General features: G+C 39.9%; 1 protein-coding gene across 1 annotated transcript in view; it reads left to right on the top strand.

The window, feature by feature from the left end:
- The window catches only part of LOC146861627 (contactin-associated protein-like 5), a 1,270,002-nt gene that overhangs the window by 1,228,837 nt on the left and 19,207 nt on the right, over positions 1–21,958 (top strand). The window contains exon 22 of the mRNA XM_085645996.1: positions 21,605–21,823. Within this exon, the coding sequence (XP_085502122.1) occupies positions 21,605–21,823 (219 nt within the window). The remainder of the gene's footprint in view (positions 1–21,604; positions 21,824–21,958) is intronic.

The following is a 21,958-nucleotide window of genomic DNA, read 5'->3' on the forward strand; positions in this document are numbered from 1 at the left end:
TCCTGCCTATCTCTGATTTTATAGGGGTATCCAATAACATTCCACCATTTTTTTATAAAAACGCCCAGGAATAGAACAACAAATCAGGCAGAGCTAAACCCCCCTTCACCAACCTCCTCCTAAGTTTCTTCCAGGCAATTCACGGCCCTTTAGATGCCCAAATAAAAGAGCTAATATCACTCTGCAGTTTTGTGAACCACTCTTTCCTAAAAGTTATGTGGATTGTTTCAAACAGGAAGGTTGACTTCGGAAGAACAATCATCTTTACTAAATTTACTCGGCCGAATAATGTTAGTGAGAGATGCATCCACCCCACGTAAACTGGCCCTTATTTCCTTCTTAACCCTATCAAAATTTGCCTTAGTGAGATCTGTAATATTCTGAGTAATCCTGACTCCTAGATATCTCATATCTGTCTTGCACTCTATCCCCTCTGTCCCCATATTCCAAGCCATAACTATTGTTTTATCCTTATTGATATCATAACCTGAAACTTTCCCAAAGTCAGTAGGTATTTCCAAGACACATCTCAAAGTTTGTGGGAAATTAGTTGTAAAAATTAAAATGTCGTCCGCATAGGGCCCAATTTTCTCAGTCCAACCATTAAATTCAAAAGGCAATATATCAATACTGCTCCTTATCTTCCTAGCTAATGGCTCAATATAAAGGTCATACAAAAGTGGTGACAGGGGGCAGCCCTGCCTAGTACCCCGCATAATCTATACTGACTGTGTCAATACCCCGTTGACTAATACTCTAGCTCCCGGTGCAGAATAAATACCTCTTAAAATTCTACAGAAATTTGTACCCAGATTAAGATGTTTAACCACCGTCTGCAAATAAACCCAGTTAACGCGATCAAACGTTTTGGCGGCGTCTAACGCTATCACTGCCAAAGGAAGGTCGTAAGCAGTGGCCATATCTATAGAGCCAATAAGCAAGAATGTAAGCTCTTTCAAAGCTCTTCCTCTAACAAACCCCTTTTGATCTTCATGGACCAAATGCGACATGAGCCCATTTACCCTCCGTGACATGACCTTTGCAAAGAGCTTGTATAGTCAGTATTTAAGAGAAAAATAGGCCTATAAGAATCAACACTTTTTGGAGACTTCCCAGGCTTAGGAATTAAAGATATGATGGCCTCTTTCCAGATTCAGGCCGCGCAGTATCTGACAAAAATATTGCTGGCCCAAAGTCGGTATTGTAGTACTAGCTAGGGCTTTATAAACCTCATGCGGGAGGCTGTCTGGCCCTGGAGCCTTTTCCCTTTTACTTCCCCCAATAACCTCCTTAACTCTTTGACAGTGATCTCCTTATTCATCACCTCCATTGCCTCATTCGATAGTGGTTCCATATGATCCAACCAGGTCAGTATATCATCCTCGGTAATAGTCAAATCTTCCTTATAAACTTTCCAAAATGCCTATAAAATGCTAGTTCGATTCCCCGACTATCACTGAGAACCAAACCTGAATGCTCACAGCTAATCTCTTTAATCAAATGTCGAACTCGATTGCCCTTTGCCTTCCACGCTAGTAATTTACTACAGCCTTCGCCATATTCAAAATGCACCAACTGGCTCTACTCCCACTTCTCCTTAACTCTGTCACTTAAAATTCCTGTCAAACTCGACTTTAAGTTTATTATTTCAGCCAGCTCCTTTTCACACTCCCCAAGACTTCCTGAACTATTCAAGACCCCTTCCAGAGTCCGAATCTGCTCTTCTATTTCCAGAACCTTCCTATGGTAGGCATGCCTTTTCTCTGTCGCTAGAGCACCTAGTCTGCCTCTTAATAGGCCTTATATACATATATATTTTTTCTTTGCAGAGTGTTATATAGCACAAACTTGACCCGAGTCGGGTATCAGAGCTCTTTACATAGCACCAGTTATGTTACATGAGGGCACACATTAATTTTTGGTAGTCACGGGGAGATTAAGTGATTTGCCCAGGATCACAGGATGTTCAGTGTCATTGCTGAGACTCAAACCCAGTTCCCTGGGTTCGAGGTCGACCGCCCTAGCCGTTTGGCCAACTCTTCTCCTCTCCTCTCTTATATGCATCCCAGATGATCCCAATCGTTGCTGAGCACTGGTTCCTCTCGAAAAATTCCTTTGTTTCCTCTCTTAAGATCTCCATAGTGTCAGTTCCCAATAAAATTGTGCAAAATAATGTCCATCTTGAACTTACAGTGCCCACTCCTAACCTCATATGGAGGTGGATAGCTGAGTGATCTGACAGGTGTACACCCATATGTTCATCCTCCGAAACTGAGTCCTTTAAAACCCTGTCTACCAAAAAATAGTCAATCCGTGACTTGTGTTTATATTTTTTATTATAATATGTGAAACCAGTTTGCGACCCAGCCTTTTATCTCCATATATCACAGAGCCCCCACTGCGCCATCAGCAGTTGCACCCTATCCAACATCTTGGGATTTACTGCCGCTCTGCTATCCAATTTATGGTCCAAGACTGTATTAAAGTCTCCTGCCATATTAATCTGATCCGTGAAGCCCAACAGCTCGTTATTTCATTCATCTAGAGGACCTGTGTCATCTTGATTCGGACCATAATAGCCAACCACAGTGAGGTTCTGCCCAAAATTTTTTAACTTTGCCACAAGCCATCTTCCTGCAATATTTGAAACACTGCCTTCTACGGAGATATTTGTGCCCTGTTTAACGAATAACGCTACCCCCTTTGTGACTACTGTCTGCTTTGTATAAATTACCTTCGAAACCCATCTCTGTGCTTTACAGATCTTCCTACTTTCCCCCTCCGTGAGATGTGTCTCTTGTAGAATAATAATTTGCGCAGGACACGCCTCTAAATACTGCATGCTGAGGAAAACATGGCGACTGGCTAGCGGCGGGTCGCAGGTGTTCCGGAGGTGTGCAGCGGTATTTTCTCGACAACGGATTTACATTAGAATTATAGAGAGTTAACTTAACAGTATTGAGGTGAAGATGGCACTTACAAATATTTTCAGGCTCTTTGCAGCGGTGGGGGGCCCTGTAGCCGAGGTTCTGTGTGGAGGCAGAAGCCGGGAAGTGGAGAGTGCAATCATGGCAGAGCAGCTGTGGGGGAGAGCGGTGCTGGAGCTACACCGGTGGCGTCGTGCTGCCGTGAGGGTTCTCATCCGGCGGAAAAGAGGAGGAGGCAGCAGGAAGAGCAAGGACAGCGAGGAGAGTGCGGGTAAAAAGATTGCGGAACAGTGCCCGATTCTTTACACAGTAGAGGCACCATTACATGCATTTTCTCGACGGGCTCCAGAGCCGGAAGTCTAAGGTAAGAGCCTGAGAACTGATAAGAGTAAAAAGAGAGTTGAGAGGGTTGAGAGGGTTGAGAGGAGGTGTAGTGCCAGTGTGTCTGTCGGAGTCAGCTCTAGAGGAGTTTCAAGATACACTTTGAGAAGTGTGGCAAGGGGGAGGGGGAGTGCGGTGGAATTCCCTGAGCTGGTGGATGTCCCACCCAACTGCGAGGAGGAACGAGGTGTGACAAGGAAGGAGGTGAAGTTTAGAGGGGACAGCCAAGTAAGGAGAGCGAAACACAAAAGAAAATTGGCAAGAGGGGGCATTTTGGAGCATAAGATAAAGGTGACCCCTTCTCTCTGGACTTATTACACAGTATTGCCTAAAACCTTGGTGTTAAGGAGTAACCCCACGATGGCGGCAGCTGAGCTCCAACATGATCAACATGAGCAAAATAATCAACTAAGAGGCGGAGGAAGTACTGAGAGTGTTCTAAATCTGGGAGAATGGTCCGCACATCTGAGCCCAAATCGATTTCAAGTATTCTCGTCAGAGGTGGGAGATGTAGTGGTATCTCCGGGTGGTGAGGAAATTCCAAATGTCCCAGATGCTAGTTTGGAGTCTTTAGACCAGTCACTGCCGGATAAAGAGGGAAAATCTTTAAGCTTTAAAGGGGGAGCTGAGTGATTCAGTGCTTGGGAGAGAGGCCAGTGTTGGGCAAGAGGAAATGGGTAATGTGGAAGTAGACCCTGGGAGTGGGGATCCCTCCATTAGCATGTTTCTTACTTCCCTCACCTTAGAGATTCGAAACAGATTTGAGACTTCAGAGTTAAATAAGAAATAAATAAGGACTGTATATGAAGTTTTAGAGAAAAAGATAGATGACTTGAGTGGTAGAACACTGGCACTAGAAGCCCAAGTTAAAGACCTCAAGGAGGAAGTCCAGGATAACAGGAGAAAAATTGAAGGGCTCAGAGCAAGGGAGAGGGAGCAAGATGAAAGGGTGGAACGGTTGTAGAATTTCCAAAGGAGGAACAACATAAAGATTCTAAAACTCCCCAAGGGCAAGGAAGGTGGAGATATTAAATGTTATGTGGTTCAGATGTTTAAAAGAGAGCTTCACTTGGAGGAAACTGAGGAAGAAATCGCTAGAGATATTCAAAGGATTCATAGAGATCCTTTTAGGTTAAATGCAAATCAAACCAAACCCAGGAGAATTTTGGTTAATTTCCTTACGTATATCCTGAAGGAGAAGATCTTAGCTAAGGCCTTGAAAAACAAAACGTTAGAATTGGATGGAGCAAGAATTGAAATAAGATGGGACTTATCAGTAGTAACATCTAACAGGGAATGGGAGTTAGGGAAAAGAATGGAGCCGCTAAGGAAGTTAGGTGCTTCAGTCCAGCTAAAATTCCCAGCTCTACTTAAGGTGATGCTAAATAATAAAATGCACTTTTTTCGCTTTGTTGAGTAGGTGGATACGTTTATTGAGGAGCTCGAATCTGGGGCTCACTAAAAGCTTGCCTTTGGATGAAGGTGGATTGGTTTCTGCTTTAGTGCTATTTTAGCAGCAAAACTATGTTTATTGTATATTTTGCATGGGTTGTATTTAGGGTTTTCCGTTGCACGCCGAGGGGTCACTCATAAGGCTTTGCCATGGGAAGTTGGTCAGAGTTTTCTAAGGGTGGGAGGGTGTAGAGAGCACAGGGTGGGGAGCACAAGGGAGAAAAAAAATGAATACCTCAAATTTTGTTTTACACCAAGTTAGTGAGCAATGTGAGATTTTTAAGGGATGACTGGGAGTAGAGCAAATGAGATTACTGTTCTGTCGTGGAATGTGAATGGTCTCCGGGTAAAGCAAAGAAGAGATAAGATAATGCAGTACTGACTATTTTTGTTGTCACAAACTCAATTCAATCCAGTTGTATTGTTTGATCGGGTTCAATAATCCTTTAGAACATACTAATAAATACTTACAAATACAACATAATTTAAAATTCTAAAATATAACTCAAATTTGTACTGTTATAACTCAATTTACAGAATTCATTTAGTGGCACAAATTTCAATATAAAACAATGTACAGCCAAGTTAATATGTACAAGACTCAAAAAGTGTATCTTACTCTTAAATACCAAGTTGACTGTAAGATTCTTGAAAAATCAGAGACCACTCGGTTCTAGTATCAGTTCTGAATATCTTTAGCCCTGACCAATAATGATTACATCCCATTGTCCGACATAAGAGGAGAATCTACTTAATTCTTGGTCTCTGATATGCCCTGCAGAAAAACAATATAGGCTACTTGTTTTCATTAGCAAAATTTAAAACAGGGCAAAAGTTCTACTCAGCAAGTAGAAGAAAATCAAGCCTAAATTGTACGTATAAAAATCTTGCTAGTAGAGCATTAATATATTTAAAAAAAAATCCTAAAAGTTTACATCATTTTTAATTGTTAAGTAATGATCAGTGGCTCCCCAACTCATTACATCAGACATGTATTGTCCTAGCATAAAAGATAGTTAGATTTTATAATTCAAGCACCATTGTAGGGAATTAATACAGGGTTCAACTAATATTAACTCAGGCCCAAAATATCCAACCAGGTTTTATGAGGTTTCATTCACGGAATCCTAAAGATTTTAAATATGTCTTTTACCTGGAGGTGAGCACTTCTGTAGAGATCCAACTCATCTGTTAGCAACATGTGTAGTCAATATGAAAGGTCTAAGATTTGCCAAATGGGCCATACATTTCAAACCAAGAATGAACTGTAATGGAATCATAGGGGTACTCTGTGGCAGTTTCAAAATGGTTTCGATAAATTTGTTTTCCATCCTCATCAGGGGATCCATATTGCAATACCACTAAAATGCAAAGCCATAAAACAGGGTCCTATGGCTTGAACTTAAAAGATTTCCAGGGCTGGTGAAATTGAATGAAAACTGGAGGGACTTACAAATTTCAAAACGGCAACTACTTTATGATTTAAGAATTATTGACTTTTTGCAATTTGGAGTGACCAAGAATGATAATTTGACAACTCGACCAGGTAATCACATTTTGAAACCTTCTCTAGTATAATATGACCCTTGTGCATTCAGCTAAGAAAAGATCTGTGTGTGAACAAAGGATCATTAATTTGATCTTGGCAGCATTGAATTCTAGACCATGTATTGAGAAGAACTGTCTGCAGACCCTTCAGTGTTTTAGAGATCAGCAATATGTCATTTGCAAATAATAGGGCCAAAACTGTTTGTCCCACAGGTGATGGAAAAACATTTTTTTCATAGCTGAGCAGATGGTCAATACAGCCATTGACAAATGAGAGTAAAAGTGTGCATGTCAGAACGTAGTGCTACTGCACTCCCCTGCCTATGGTAATTTTCTCTGTTAACTCACCATTAGATCCCCAATGGACTTGTGCATAGTTATCAGAATATAGCCTCATTATTGCTGTAAATAAATTCAAAGGCACACCTTGATTGATTAATACCTTCCTTAGCATTAATCTCAGGACCAGATTGAATGTTGCCCGCAGATCAACAACTGTTACCTAGAGATGGTTTTGGTTCATGTTCACTGTTTTCCACACAGTAAGAAGGAAGCAAGATATCTGGTCCACAGTGCTTACTTTGTGCCTAAAACCTGCTTGGGAGTGGGACAAAAGTTTGTTTTCACTCATAAGGTATCAAAGTATCTAATATGAGTTTGCTTAAAATATTTTGTATGTTGTTAATAAGGCTAATAGGAAATGATTTCCTGGGGGATCCCAACAGCCTTTTTTGGATGTGGCAAATATTTTGGCACCCTTCCATCAGGAACCAGTGCAACGGCTGCAATTGCATTTAACAGTTAATTAATGTAAGAGCCACAGATAAATGCTTCAGAAAAAATGGATCACTTGTGATCTTGTCCAGTCCTTGAGACTTCCCTTTTTGGGCTTGTATGGCTTTTTAGCGTACTCTCAAGTGAAAAGAAATAATGGGCAACAGCTACTGGATATTGAGACATCCAACCTCAGCACTGAGATATTAAAGCTACAGATCACAGTTGGTGGCTCAGTGTAACGTTTTATGAAATGTTGATCTCATGCTTGTGTTTGGATGTGAACTTTAGGTTTACTGACATCTTTACGCCCACTGTGCATGATAATGTGCCATAAAACTTTCTGTTTTTGTTCATTTTTCCTGTTGTGTTTTGAGATTAGTATGCAATTCAAAGCGTCGGGACACTCTTTCGAGTAGCCGCACGCTATACAAAAAACCTGTATAACAAAAACCTGTATAACATATCATTTGAGTGAAAAGCTTTCAGTACATCCTCCCATATCAATTGTTCTCATTTAGCTTTACAGCTCTTTTGGATTTTCTTAATTATGTACCTTCCTCAACTATTACTCCTTTATCATTATGTTTGATTGTGACAGTGAGAACATTCTTTGGTGCCCTACAGTGCGCATCAAATTGCCTATGTGTTTCATAAACCAGCAGATTAGATTGTGATTCCTTGATTAAAAAATGTTCAATGATATAAGTATTTTGTTGTGCAATTCAGATGCTTATTTATTTGTCATGAATGGCTGTCTTAAAGAAACAAGAGCCATGGTTACTGTATCATAACCACTGAAAAGAGTCTTTGGTGATGAAATGATGTCTACCCACTTGAATCTTCTTCAATTGTTTGAGGCAACAATAGAGTCAACACTCGGGTTCTTGGCTTCTGCCAAATCATTAATGAAATCACCTTTCAAACATAGTGCCAGGTGTTCGTGATCAGTCTCCGGACTAATATGAACTTTCATATCAAGCATAAATTGCCATAGGAAAAAATTCAATAGAACATTGTTGATATTACTCACAAAATTCCTTCTCTTAAAAGTGGGCTATGACAGCCTATCCAATGACAGAAGCCCCTTACATGCATGCATCAGAGCGGCAACCCGGAATTAGAGGGGTAGATCAATTCCTTATAACAGGAGATGTTAAGCTAGGGATTTCCTAATATTCATCATTGTGGGCTGCAAGGTTGATTGTTGTATACAGAGATTCAAAAGTTACACTGATGTCTCCTGCAATCATTTTATAGCAATTCTTCCTGCTGGAGTCAGGGAGCCTGTCCAGAAAATATAAAGTCAGAGACTCAACTCCTGGTCATTCCCTTTTCATAGACATTGACCAAATGTAATAATGTTTCTCTTGCTAGTTTGATTAACAGGCCTATAATAAATGTGGAGCCTGTCTTGATCTGCTTTCTTGTGCAATTATTTGATAAACCCACCCATCTAATTAAAACACCAGATTCTCCACCAACTTTAGAGTGCTGTGCTTCTATGCTAAAATTCATATTGATTGATCTATTTTTGAACAGTTGCCGAAGTTTCTTGAAAGAGTGTGAATTTAAAATCAGCAAAGCAATGCCCTTAGTTTAAGTCTGCTAGTATAGACTTACTACCAACCACATTCTAGCTAAGTAAAGTAACTGGGAGGGTTATTGGTTGTGCAGCAGCAACAGTATTTCCCCTGTCCTTCTTGCTCTGTTCAAACTTCAGAGGGATTAGATGGTTCCAAAGTGAGATGGGCATTTGCACAACCAAAATGTCATTTTTAATGTTTAATAAATCACCAATGATGCAATCCCCTTTCACTGAATTAAGAGATGTGGTTAGCTGTGCTGATATAATGTTCAGGTATTTAGGCTCACCTACCTGATACTGTTGCAGAGCGGGGGGTTAATTAATCCCTTTGACACAGTTCTCTGGGTGCACATCTCCAGGCTCCCACTGCCTTTAGAATTCTCCATGTTGTTTTTAGAATGGGCAAAGGCTTTTAGCCCCTGGGGAGGACCTCGTTTAAACTGGATTTCTGACCCATTCTATGGGAGAGTCCTTTGGTCAAGCAGAATTGGCTCTTTTACTAGACTCCTTTCTATGAGTTTTACTTCAATATAATCCCACGGTTCAGTGGTAATTCTGTGTTGTTTTAAATATGTGATATTAGATTGATTAATTGATTGGCCATGAACATTGCAAATCCAATAAACCACTTTATTTTTTAGTGAATCAGACTCTTGGGTGCTTCGACCACGTTTCTGAAATATGGTCATATAAATGCCCAGCTTTTTGCAGTTTCCTGTCCCTGAAATAACCCTCCCTCTCTTGTGATCTACATGAGGAGAGAATGGTGGGGGGGGTGCTTTTTTGTCATCTGGAAAATTGCCCTGTGGTTGTAGATAGTTACTCTTTCTATGTATTTTAGGGTCATTCCGGCTACTATGTAATTTTGCTGTAGTATTGCTTGTTAGGTAATAGGGAAGGCCATGGCTTTTGATGTTGTAAATGCATTCTAGTCTGAAAGGAAGTCCCTGCTGTGACTCTCGACTTGGTTCATTTCATATTCTCTCTCTGTCTGCCTTCAGTTTGAGCTTTCATTTCAAAGTTTTTTTTTCAAAACCCTGTTGTACAGGAAGGATAAATGTTTGATACCGCCCTCGTGGAGATACATCCTGACATCTCAGTGGCACATTCCTTAATGAATTGGATATCTGCTTAGAAAACAAGTCAGACAACCTGGTTGTCACTTGTCTAAGATCAGGTATTTCATTTTTCAGTTAGGTAATCAACATATATACGTTGGAAAATGGGTGAGAAGAATGCAACCACTCTTCCACAAGAATAGAAGAATTTTGGAGGAGGGGTACTGAATTACCGTCTAAGGTTTCCTGTGACTTAAGTAGTAGGAGAGGGTCAAATTTGCTCGACCAAATAACATTGGGTTCAACATGGAATCATTTACTCTGCTGTGCAGTATTACTAGTCTAAACAGAAATACTGTTAGAGGTGCTAATATTGTCCAGTTAAAAGAGCTTGATTGCTGTAATATACTTATTGGTTGCAAACAAAGTTTTGGGGTCAAACAAATTTAGCTACTTTTGTATCAACTTTAGGATATTTGGGAATTTCTGTTTCAATTACCAAAGATTTGTCTTCCTTAATTATAATATCAACCTTCTCTTCCACCTCCTTCCTTGAAGTGTGGGCTTGTGGGTGATTATAGCCCCCCTAAAAAAGTCCTCTACTTCTACACGTTCTTTAGGGAAAGCTATTGGCATATTTGTAGTTTTTGAGTACAAAGAAATACTCCTTGTGAGGAGTGTGATGAAACGCCAACCTTGTGGTTTCAATATTTTTGATCTGCATTACTGTATGTCCTCGTATTGTTTGTATAGAAGTTTCAAAGAGATTAGCACAACTGTGTTTCTTAATCTCTTCTTTTGAGAACTATTGGAGTCCTTGTGTTTTCTTTTTTCAGTTCAAAGAGACTTTTATTAAAAATCAAAAGGTGTCAGCGTACAAACATGTGAACAATCAAGAAACAGCGTATTATAAATATACTCCGGCATAAATACAAGAATAAGAATAAAAAACATATTAAAGAAAGTGTAAAGAATATACAATACATAGTAGCATAAAATTAAGAAATGACCAAGGAGAACTACGGGGGTTTGGGTACCTCCTGCTGAGATGGTTTAGGCAAAGAGGACTGCCGTGCACAGACATCAAAGAATGTTGTAACGGGGAGCCATAACTGAGTTCTCTTCACAGCCAATTGGAGAGGGTGCGTAGAAAAAGTGTCCAAACGGTGGTGGTGGGGGCAGACATCATACCACCAGGCTCTATAGGAAATTTTACTGAAGTCCTTCCAATTTCTCGTTATTTGCTGAAATGCAACAGCCAATAATAGATCAACAACTTTGGAATTAAGCTCACAATTATCCCAGGAAGACGAAATACTTCCCAAAAAAGTTTCTTTTGCACAAAATTGTATATTGGTGCCAAAAATTATATTAATTTGGGACCAAACAAGTTTCCAAAAGTGAGACACAGGTGAACAAGAAAAAAGCATGTGAAATAAGTCAGCCTCAGGAAAGTTACAAGACCAGCAAGTACTTGGTGAGAGAGGAAATCGTTTGTGAAGCGCATGTGGAGACAACAAGAGTCTATTATAAATGTAAAATAAAGTTTGGGTTATGCTAGCAATTCTTGAAGTTTTACGTATTTTTGTCCAGATAGTGTTCCACAATGAGACGGGCCAAACCACATCAAAATCTTTCTCCCAAACCAGCTCAATACTAGATTTTTGTCTCGATAAATCGGATGAGTGAAAGGAAGCATAGATTTTTGATGCAGTAGGTTCAGTGTGGAGAAGAGAGGCTAAATCTGTATGCATGTCAGTGGTAGGGGATTTGTGAAGTCTGCAACCAAATTGATTAAATACATTAAGCACAGTATTACGAAGAATATGGTATTTAGAAAGAAAAGAAGCAGGCAAATTGTATAACTGTCAGAGCGAGGAAAAAGAAATAAACAAATCGTCAGAGAACAATTGGTGAATCCAAATTAAACCCCTTTGCCTCCAACTTTTCCAATAAAAAGGTTTACTGTGTATCAATACAGTCTTATTGTGCCATATAGGTGAAGATAGAAAAGATTCCAGAATGTCATGCAATAAAGGGTATATGGGACTGAGAAGCTTAGAGGTGAATTTAAAAAGAGGAGTAGATAATGTTTGGGGTTTGCGGGAGAAGGAGAGATATTCATGAAATGAAAAGGGAGACAGAAACTACCTCTCAACTGATATCCATAAAGGAAGTTCTTCCGTGGGATCAAGCAACCAATATGAAGCCTGTCGCAACATTAACGCCCTGTGGTAAGCTGGAAAATTGGGAAAATTAACCCCTCCTTCATTTTTGGGACGTATTAACTTAGAAATAGACATGCGGGGCTTTTTATTATTCCATAAAAAGGATGATAGCATTGAGGTAATAGATTTAAATAGTTTGGCAGGAATGAGAACCGGAATGTTGGATATGGTATAAAAAAGTATAGGAGAAAGCATCATTTTTATTGTATCCAGAGGACCCCACCAGGATAAATAAAGAGGATGCCATTTGGTAATAAGTTCCGAGATTTTTTGAAGGCAAGTATTCATACATAAAGTAACTGTACCTTTAATTGTAGACGTAACATTTAAACCTAAATATTTAATGTGAGAAGATTTCCAAGAGAAATTGGCTAAAGCAAAGTCAGCTTTAAAAGTATATTTGGTTAGAGGTAAAATTTCACATGTATCACTGTTTCATTTATAACCTGAAATCAGTGAAAAGGAGTGGACCTCCTTCAGAAAGGCAGGAATTGAGTCTTTGGGATTGGAAATAAGAAGTAAAATGTTGTCAGCGTACGCTGCGAGTTTGACATTGGTTGTGGGAGACACAAACCCGTGTATTTTGACGAATTTTTGAAAGGAAAGGTTCAAGGGCTAAATTAAAAAGAAAAGGGGACAAGGGACAGCCCTGACGCACTCCTCTACCAAGGTCCAAAAACGATGACATGAGACCATTGGCACAGACAGCAGCACGCGGGTTAGAGTATAAAAGGGAAATTATGGAAGTAAACTTGGGACCAAAACCAAACCATTTAAGAGTATAAAAAAGATATTGCCACTCAACCCTGTCAAAAGATTTTTCAGCATCGAGCGCTATTGCTGCTAGGGAGTGTTTTAAGTATGGAGCCTTAGATAAAACATCAAAAAAAAGTTCTGTATTATCATTGATTACTCGACCTTTCACGAAACCAGATTGTTCCTTACCCAGTAAGCTTGGCAAAATAGGATTTAAACGTAAGGCTAGTGCTTTGGAAAAGAACTTATAATCTACGTTGACAAGTGAAATAGGTCTGTAATTTTTACAAAAGGTTGGATCCTTACCATCTTTGGGTATGAGGCAAATATGGGCCTCCGAAAAAGAACCCCTGGATTTCCCCGCCATGAAGAAGGAATCAATTAAACAGTATAATTTAGGCAATAAAAGTTTAGAGAAATGAAGATAACATTCAACTGTAAAACCGTCTGGTCGTGGTGCCTTATCTTTTTTGAGGTGTTGAAGTGCATCTAGAAGTTCTTGTTGCGTAATCTCCGTCTCTAAGGTGGATAGCTCAGGGCAGCTCTGTGGAGTCTTATGTAATGTTGAAAAAAACGGAGAGAGTAGATGGTCTGTAGGATTCGTTTCCGAAGAGTAGAGAGATTTGTAAAACAATGCAAATTCATTTAACATTTCTGTGTCTTTGAATCTTAAGACAGAATGTTCATCAAAAATGCAGTCAATGTTCAACTTATTCTGTTTAGTTTTTAAATAGTTAGCTAATATCTTACCAGCCTTGTTCTTACCACGTAAAATTTTGCACTAGATTTCAGAAGAAATAATGAAGCATTATCAGTAGATTCCTTATTAAACTGTAATTTTGTTTGTACAAGTGCATTAAGAACATCCTTTGAATTAGATGTGTAGAAGGAATGCTCCAGTCTCTTAATGTCTTGAAGTAGGGATTTGGTACGTTTACGAGCAATGGAGCATTTTTTAGCCACATAACTTATAATAAAGTCTTGTGATGCAGCCTTAAAGGCATCTCAAATGGTTTAGAAAGGTAACGAGGTTGTATAATTAATAGAGAAATATTCCTCAAAAAAAGTAGTAAAAGAAGAGGAAAACACAGGCTCCAAAAGGAGAGAGTTATTAAATCGCCAACGTTTAGGGGCATTGACTTTAGGCAAAATTTCCAGGTCAATTGAAATGGGAGCATGATCTGATAATAATATTCACCCTATTTCTGCAGACATAAGTGTCTGAGACAGACTGTGGGAAACAAAAAATAATTTATCAGCGATTGGGAGTGATGCACAGGAGAGTAAAAAGTATACTCTCTGGTAATCGGATTGCAGAGCCTCCAGGCATCCAAGAGTCTGTGTTGTTTAATAGCATGAATAAAAGCTTTATGAGGTTTATTGGGGACGAATGTAACTTTGGAATTCCGATCTATAAAAGGATCAAAAATTTGATTGCAATCTCCTGCAAAGATAAAATTATCTTCTATGCAGAGGGTAATTTGCTTGGCTATCGATGTCCAAAAGGAAAAATCACCACCAGTGGGTGCATGGACATTAAAAAAGGAGACTGGAACATCCCTCACCAACAGCTTAACATTATGCCAACGACCGTCAGTATCTGAAATTTGGGATAAAAATTTGAATTGGAGCGATTTACGACAAAGCATCATAACACCATTACGCTTGCCATCACCATTGGAGTAGAACACCTCCCCCACCCAGCCCCATTGTAGTTTCAGTGACTCGCTTTCCGTAAGGTGGGTTTCTTGTAAGAATACTATGTCTGCATTTAGTTTAGCCAAATGAGTTAAAACCCTTTGTCGTTTAATGGGTGAGTTCAGCCCCCTAACATTCCAGGAAACTAATTTCAGCGACATGGCATGTAAAGAGTAAGAGCAAACCAAGATAGTAAATAAAGGTTGAACAATTCAGTGAAAATGACAGGAAGAAAGTAAGAGAAAAAATAGGGCAGATAATGTAAACAAACTAATCAAGGTCGATATGAAAAGTAAAAGGTAAACAAATAGTAATGAAGATAGAAAGTCAAAGTGATAAAAAAAACAGGAGTACGTGAAGATATAAAACTGGATCTGTAATGCCAGAAAGAGCAATGAAAAAACAGTAGTAATATGAGAAAAGTAAGTAACAAAGAGAACTTGAAATGAATAACCACAATTAGACAAGTGAAAGAAGCATAAGAAGTAGTAAAGTGAGATAAGCTGAGGAGAAGATGACTAACGACAACCATAAGAGGAGTAGAGAGAAGGTTTGGAAAGGAGAAAAGTATTGGGAGAAGGAGTAAAACTGGAACATAGATATAGGAAGACAACATACCTATGAGAGGACACACCAAAGAGAGACGGGAGAGGGAGGTGAAGCCACATGGAATGGACAACACGATCAGGGCAGCTAAACGAAGCACCGAGAAGACGTCATAGCGGATCTGTGGAGACGAAGCATAACAGACGTTAAGTGAAAATTAATGAGTGGGCAAAAACAATAATTACTAGAACAACAATAAACCAAACCCTAGAAAAAGGGCTTTAGCAAAACCACAATGAATGGAACAAGAACAAGTGAAACAAATCACCAGAAATTGAACATAATAATAAGTGAGAGGAAACCAGAACAGTAAAATCAATAAACAGCAATATCAAGCATTGAATGAAGTAGATGGACGGGAAAGGTCCATAGCAGACGGCTTGCATGAGTTAATGAAACTTTGCAAATGCAGAGGATCTTCATACGTGGTTGTTCTGTTATTATAGGTGACCTTAAAAAGGCACGGATGAAAAAGACCATATCTGGCCCCCCTTGAGCGGAGATCAGCTCGCAGATCCAAAAAAGCCTTGCGACGGTTAGCGGTAGCTTTGGCGTAATCTTGTGCAAAGAACAAAGAGGAGCCAGACCATGTAAGTCTTGGAGATGCCTTGACTGCAGTGAGAACCTTCAACAAATTGGTATATTCCAGGAAATATAAAATAACTCCTCTGGGTCTCTGTGAAGGCGATGCGGTAGCTGGAGCACGACCCAGACGATGCGCCCGTTGAATATTAGGTACTGTACTGTCTGGCATGTGAAGTAATTTAGGTAGAAAAGATTTGAAGAAAGCAATAGAGTCAGTCCCTTCAAGGCCCTCCTCCAGGCCATAAATACGTAAGTTGTTACGCCTGTTTCGATTCTCCAAATCTTCGACCTGTTTCTAAAGTGTAGAAATTTGAGAATGAAGGTGAGAAACACTGGCACAAGTCTCTGTCAGGGAAGAAACATTTCGCTCAACAGACGATACTCTTGTCTCAAGCTGCGACCAATTGTCTGTTAAAATTTGCAATTTATTGTTGGTATCCTCCATAAAGGGCTTAAGAGCTCTAATTTCCTCGAGTAATAACTCCAATGAAACAGGAGATGATGATTTTGGTGGTGACGGAGGATCTTTTTTGAGTCGCTTAGTGTTGGATTTCCCCGGAAGTACAGGAGAAGGCTCCATGATTGACTCCGAGGTATGGGTAGAGAGTGCCAGAGAATCCTCTAGTTTAGAAAACTGAGAAAAAACCTTAGAATTCTTTACAAAAATGTTCTTAGGCTTAGACAGTGAGGAACTCGTCAGTTTTATTCTTCCCATAAATCACATGCAGCAGACTCCTGCAAAAATAGACGTCTTAAGGGACAAGGTGATGAAGCACAAACCGCCACAGAGTATACAGGCGGAGGACTACAGAGGCGGAAACCAAGACGTCATGTATGGCATAAAAGCAACTATGCTCCCATTGGAAATGCCAAAAAGCGACAAAAAGTAGCTTTCAGAATGAAGCAAAAGGTGTAAAACACACAAAATGCAGACAAGTAAGGTTCAATGGAAAGCAAGTGAGCTTACAAAAGTGAAAAATGACTCAGGAAATTATATAAGCCAAGGATATGTAGTGAGGAAGCAGCTGGGAGCACAAAATGGCCACCGATGATATTGCTGTAGAAGAGTCTCACAAAACATCCCACAAAGCAGTTCGGAAGCCTTAAAAAAGCACAAAAAATAATATTCCTGGCATAGCTTCAGAATGGAGGAAGGTGGCAGAAGAATGGAGCATCTTCATGGGTTCCTTGAGGAAAAAACACGAGGTTGCGCGATAAAAACAAAATGGCGGCTGCAGTAAAAAAAATATATGAAGAGAACTCACTGCCACTGAAAGACGTGCATTTCACCCACAAGGAGAGTCCACAGGGGTCGCCTGATGCTCCTAAGTAAGTCTGATGCCTGCGTGTGCCTCCATCCGCGAGTGAAAACGGGAACGAAGCGTCGAGTCTCCCGGGTGAATCGGGAGCTTCATCCGTGCGCGTCCATCCGGCTCGGGCTCCAAGCCACGCCCCCGTCCTTGTGTTTTCTGGATGGAGGTAAGTAGACTTTTCATTCTCCTTCTCCTATTTCTTCTCCCTCTCCTTCTCCTTCCACCCCTCATCTTCAACTTCCCATCCTCTCTCCCTCTCTATTTTCTTCTTCTCTCCTCTTCTTCTAACCTTCCCTTTCCTCTTTTACATCTCATCTTACCATCTCTTTCTCAGATCTACTCATTTGCCATTTTTCCCATCCTCTCCCAAGGCATGTATGAGCTCTGTGGTGCCACTCCTCCACCTACCTAAACTAGCAAAAGTAATAAGAAGTTATAATGCTATTCTAATTCTAGATCATTATTTTAGAACAGGTTTAGAATTTTGATTGCCTCCAAAATCCTGCCCTGAGATTTACGCTTTTAGATTGGCGGCCAATCTTGCCGGATTGCCGAAGCACATCAGTTTCTCCTCCCCTTCTAGCACAAATTGTGCATCGAGATTTGCTCAATCCAGTGAGTTTGTAAGTTTCCGCCATCACAGACCAAAGTTTGATTAAGATTAGATTGGAAAGTTCAGTTAGAATGTCATCCTGGATCGCCGCAAATCTACTCTGAAGATTCTTTGAATTTATGAATGTCCCAGAAAAGGGTTCACTCAGCACTTCGCCAGAGAGAGCTGATTTTGCATTTTAATACGATATACATATCCTAACTGCATTATTAAATAATATTTTAGCAGATGTGTGAAAAATGTTGTTTTACAACCGGAACTTGTCCTTTCTCTATTTTAAATCTGAGAAAAGACCGGTTGGTTTGCAGAATCCAATGTAAGACATCAATGCACTTACTGTTATCTCAACGAATGTATGCTAAAGTTTCTTATTATGTCCTCGATAAATAATTTACTTTAGTAAGTGAATGGGTGAACGTCACACTAAAGCATGAGTTCTTGCATCAATGAACTTATTACACGTAGGATGGGGAGATATTGAATTTTAGAAAGGTTTTCCAAAATGTCCAAAAGGTTTGCAAATTAATCCACGATAAGAATAATTTTTAGTGATTTATATTCGTAAAGTGGGTGGGCGGATTGTGGTGCATAAGTACACTGTAAGAGTTAATAATAAGTTCAGTAGGATTTATTGGGGGACAAAGAATCTATCATGTTAAAAGAAGAAACAGAAATTTTGAAACGCATTTTAGTAATAGAATTCATGTGCGCTGTTTGTTAAAAGGAAATTACATTATTATAAAGATGAGTAACATGCAAGGGTGATCATTGTATATTTGTCAATTGTTTTTCTTACTATTGTGGGGGAATGAGATTGTAGTGCTGTGACGCTGGTGAGAGGCAGAATGAGGATATAGCTGCAGGTGATCAAGGCCCATAGGGCCCCTTAAATGATACACATCATGAATCCACACTGGAGCCCTCCGTGGCGCCGTTGAATGGTGCGCGCTCTTTTCTGTAGATAAATGTGGAAGAGGCTGGCAGGCAGGTAGGTCCTTTTTCTGGGACAGCTCCCAGTTTTTGGTGACTAATTGAGGACGGATCTTTTTCGAGCAAGATTTTATTTTAACTGTGGTCGATAAAGCTGGGCTTGAACTTTGTTTTAGTTTGTACATGTTTTCCAACAGCGTTTTTGAAATCCGTCTGGGTTTGCGAGATAAATTGACAAATCCCAGGAATGTAGAACTTTAAAACCTTACAGACTGCATTTGCAGCAGGAAAACACAACGGAGTTTGGACCATCCTTACTTATTCTACTCCCTCAAGCTCTCTGAAATTTGATTGTAAATTGAGTTTTAACTGACATGTATACCTCTCTAAAAGCAGAGGTTCAAAAATACTGTCAAAGAATATGACCATGTCGTAAGACTTAGCCAATTGAAAGGAAATGGGGTTTGTTGTTTCATATTTTGGCTTATTTTTTATAGCCCAGCATTGGGTAAAACCCTTGTCTTGTGACTTTTTTCCCGAAAAGTGATACAGAAAGCCTCGCCCTATAGCTCCCTGACCTTAACCTACTAACCAGAAAAGTGGAGAAGTGTGGCTCAATGATTAGAGCGGCAGACCCTGATGCAGAGGTCTATCCTGGGACCAGGGTTCAATTCCCCACCTCGGTGTGTCTTGGGCTCAAAAATTCCACGGACCTGATAATTCTCGCCTCGGTGCCTATTCCAAGCATGGAGTCCCACTCTGCAACTCTGGGCAATAGCTTGCTTAATCTCCACAACGGCCCCCACAACACTAAGGATGCCTGGCCTCCACCTTAGGGGTGCCCAGGAGTGGACACCTCACAGGGAAAGTCAGGATGGGTTCCACAGCTGTATTCGTACAAGTGCCTTGAGACCATTGCTGGTGAGTAGTGCGCTATACAAGTATCAATTTTACCAAATAATAACCATTATTATCACCCTTACGTCTATCTTACAGTAATGCAATTGCAGCGTGAAAACCATAAATGTGTTGCACATAGTGGAAATGCTTATTTGGAAATCTGGGTCATGAAAAATATATATATATATATGTACTTACCCACTGAAATGCACTGGCTCACCTCCTCCTATCTTCCAGTCTGTCGGCTATATTGTGCCATATTTGTACAACTTTTCTAGATCCTAAAAAGTTATCACTACTGCAACATATAAAATTCAGGACTTGTCAAGGTCCAGATCATGTGATTTTTCATACAACAAAAATACTACAGCTCTAAAAAAAAATAAAAAAACTTGACGTGTTGCAAACTCAAAAGCTCAAAGCTTAGAAATGTTGTAATTAAGGAGTCTACAAATAGCCCTGAGATTCTGCAAATTAATGTATAAAACGTAGCAAGCTTTAGAAGCAGTGATCAAGGCCTCTATCTCTCTGTTACAGCTTGTGCTGGCTCAGGTGTATGGATTAAACTGGAATATTTCCGAGTTATATATATGATTTTAGACACTTCAAATGAAAAAATGCAGATGCACAGCACTGCTCTGAGCCAGCGCACCTGTTTATGATATGAGGCTCAGGTGCATATTTGCTTATCCTTCACGCAATGCAGCACAGTGCAGTGCCGCACAGCAGGCAAAGTTGCTGCTTTGCATGAAAAGGGTGGGGGCAGAAAGCTCCACATTTACAAGGACAAGGAGCATTTCTGCACTCTCCTTGCGCTGGCACCCTCTGTGCTGCCTATTGCCAACTCAGACACTCTTCCACCATAGTGTAATGGTACCTGTGTTAAAGCAGAATTGTTTTGTGCAAAAATGGTCACTTTCCTGAACTAAAAACATAATTAGAGGCAGAATGCAGCACATGTGGCAAGAGGAAATAATAAGCAGAAATAATTATATTTTTCCTAGTTACACCTCACTGGGAAAGGCATAGCATTTTGGTGCATGCCCATGTTTACTAGCTTTAGTAAATCTGGAAGTGAGCTAAAAGCCCATGGGTGGATGCATGGTAGCACAGATGCTCCTCCATGTAACGCTTCCAAAAATGAAATGTAACCCAATGCAGTGCAAGCAGCTGTGTTGTGTTAATATTTCTTTACAAAGCCATGCAACGAGGTACAAATCCACTCTATGTTGCTTTGTAAATATTACCAAAGCCTTTGTGCGATGCTAGTACAATGCAAAGGCTTGCTAAATCTGGATACAAGTGTTTTATATTTCGTTAGTCTCAGCCTTGTAACTAGGGCCTATATAGGTCAGGATGAATATTTGTGATGGGATTAGCCTACATATGTCATTCTTTTCAGGAGTTTATTGATGTATTCAAGGTACAAGCATTTTAAATTAAAATCCAGGGCTCAAAGAGTCAGCTGTAGTATCCCTTTTAACAGTCTTAATTGCTCCAAGTCAGCATTTGTAGCATTACAAAGCTGTTTCTATGCTAAACCCCTTTTAGGAGTCAGAACATTTTGTCCAACTTCTAAAATGAAATTCCAAATGTATTTCTGGTCATTATTTTGGTCGGGCATGTTGTAGGTGTCCCTTTCAAATTTTACAAATCCTAAAAGGATGTAGTAATGCATTCCATGAAGAGTAGGCAGTGACCCAGGGGGGCAAGGCCAACTTCTAAACAAACTTTTATTTATTGCATTTAAGGCAATCACAGAGAGGTTGGTCTGCGAACCCCAGAAAGCCACCATACCTGTGAAGGCCTCCAATTGTAGTATGTTGCAATATGTCACCTACCTCATTAATATCCAGGAGGCAGGTCTGGTTCCAACTTACTAAAAATCAAAATTTGAAGAATTGGCTTATTAACACATAGATTTGTTCTTAAAATTCTTTACTGGTCACAAAAACACTGGATGCAAATGGTGACCAGTATTTGGCAATCAGTTAACAATACATTTGTCTGAAAGATACCGCACTCAACTTGACCTGTGAGGGGAGGGAAGGGGATCCAATACAGTCAGAATATTTAATGGATGGGTTGTGTGGGCATGAAAAATGGACATGCCTAAGGTTTGATTCCGTTCGCTGGTCACACAAATAGTTTTTACAGAATTACACTGTTTTATGCCTTTAAAAAGACAATTGATGTGGTAAGAGGTAAATTTATTAGTTAAAAAATATTTTATTCCTTTTTTCACAGACAGCTCTGGACTGGATTCAGAAGTTATGAAAGCAAACAGATTTGGTTTTGTTGGATGCCTTTCATCAGTTCTCTATAATCAGTATGCTCCACTGAAAGCAGCCCTAAAGCATCCTACCAATGCTCCAGTGACGGTGAAGGGTGCACTCTCTGAATGTAGCTGCGGATCCATCTCGGAAGCTACTTTGGAAGCAGTGGCCACAACCTATTCCTTACCAGGTAAGTACCCTTTCATCAAAGCAAAATACCCTATGTAAGAAAATGCCCCTTTTTGTATGGTCACTTCTATTTTTTCAACGGAGGCTGGCAGTTTTTTTGACTTACGCTTTAGGGCACTGCAAGCATGGCCCCAGT

Source organism: Triturus cristatus, chromosome 3_1 (assembly GCF_964204655.1).
Source record: "Triturus cristatus chromosome 3_1, aTriCri1.1, whole genome shotgun sequence".
In the NCBI taxonomy this organism is placed as follows: domain Eukaryota; kingdom Metazoa; phylum Chordata; class Amphibia; order Caudata; family Salamandridae; genus Triturus; species Triturus cristatus.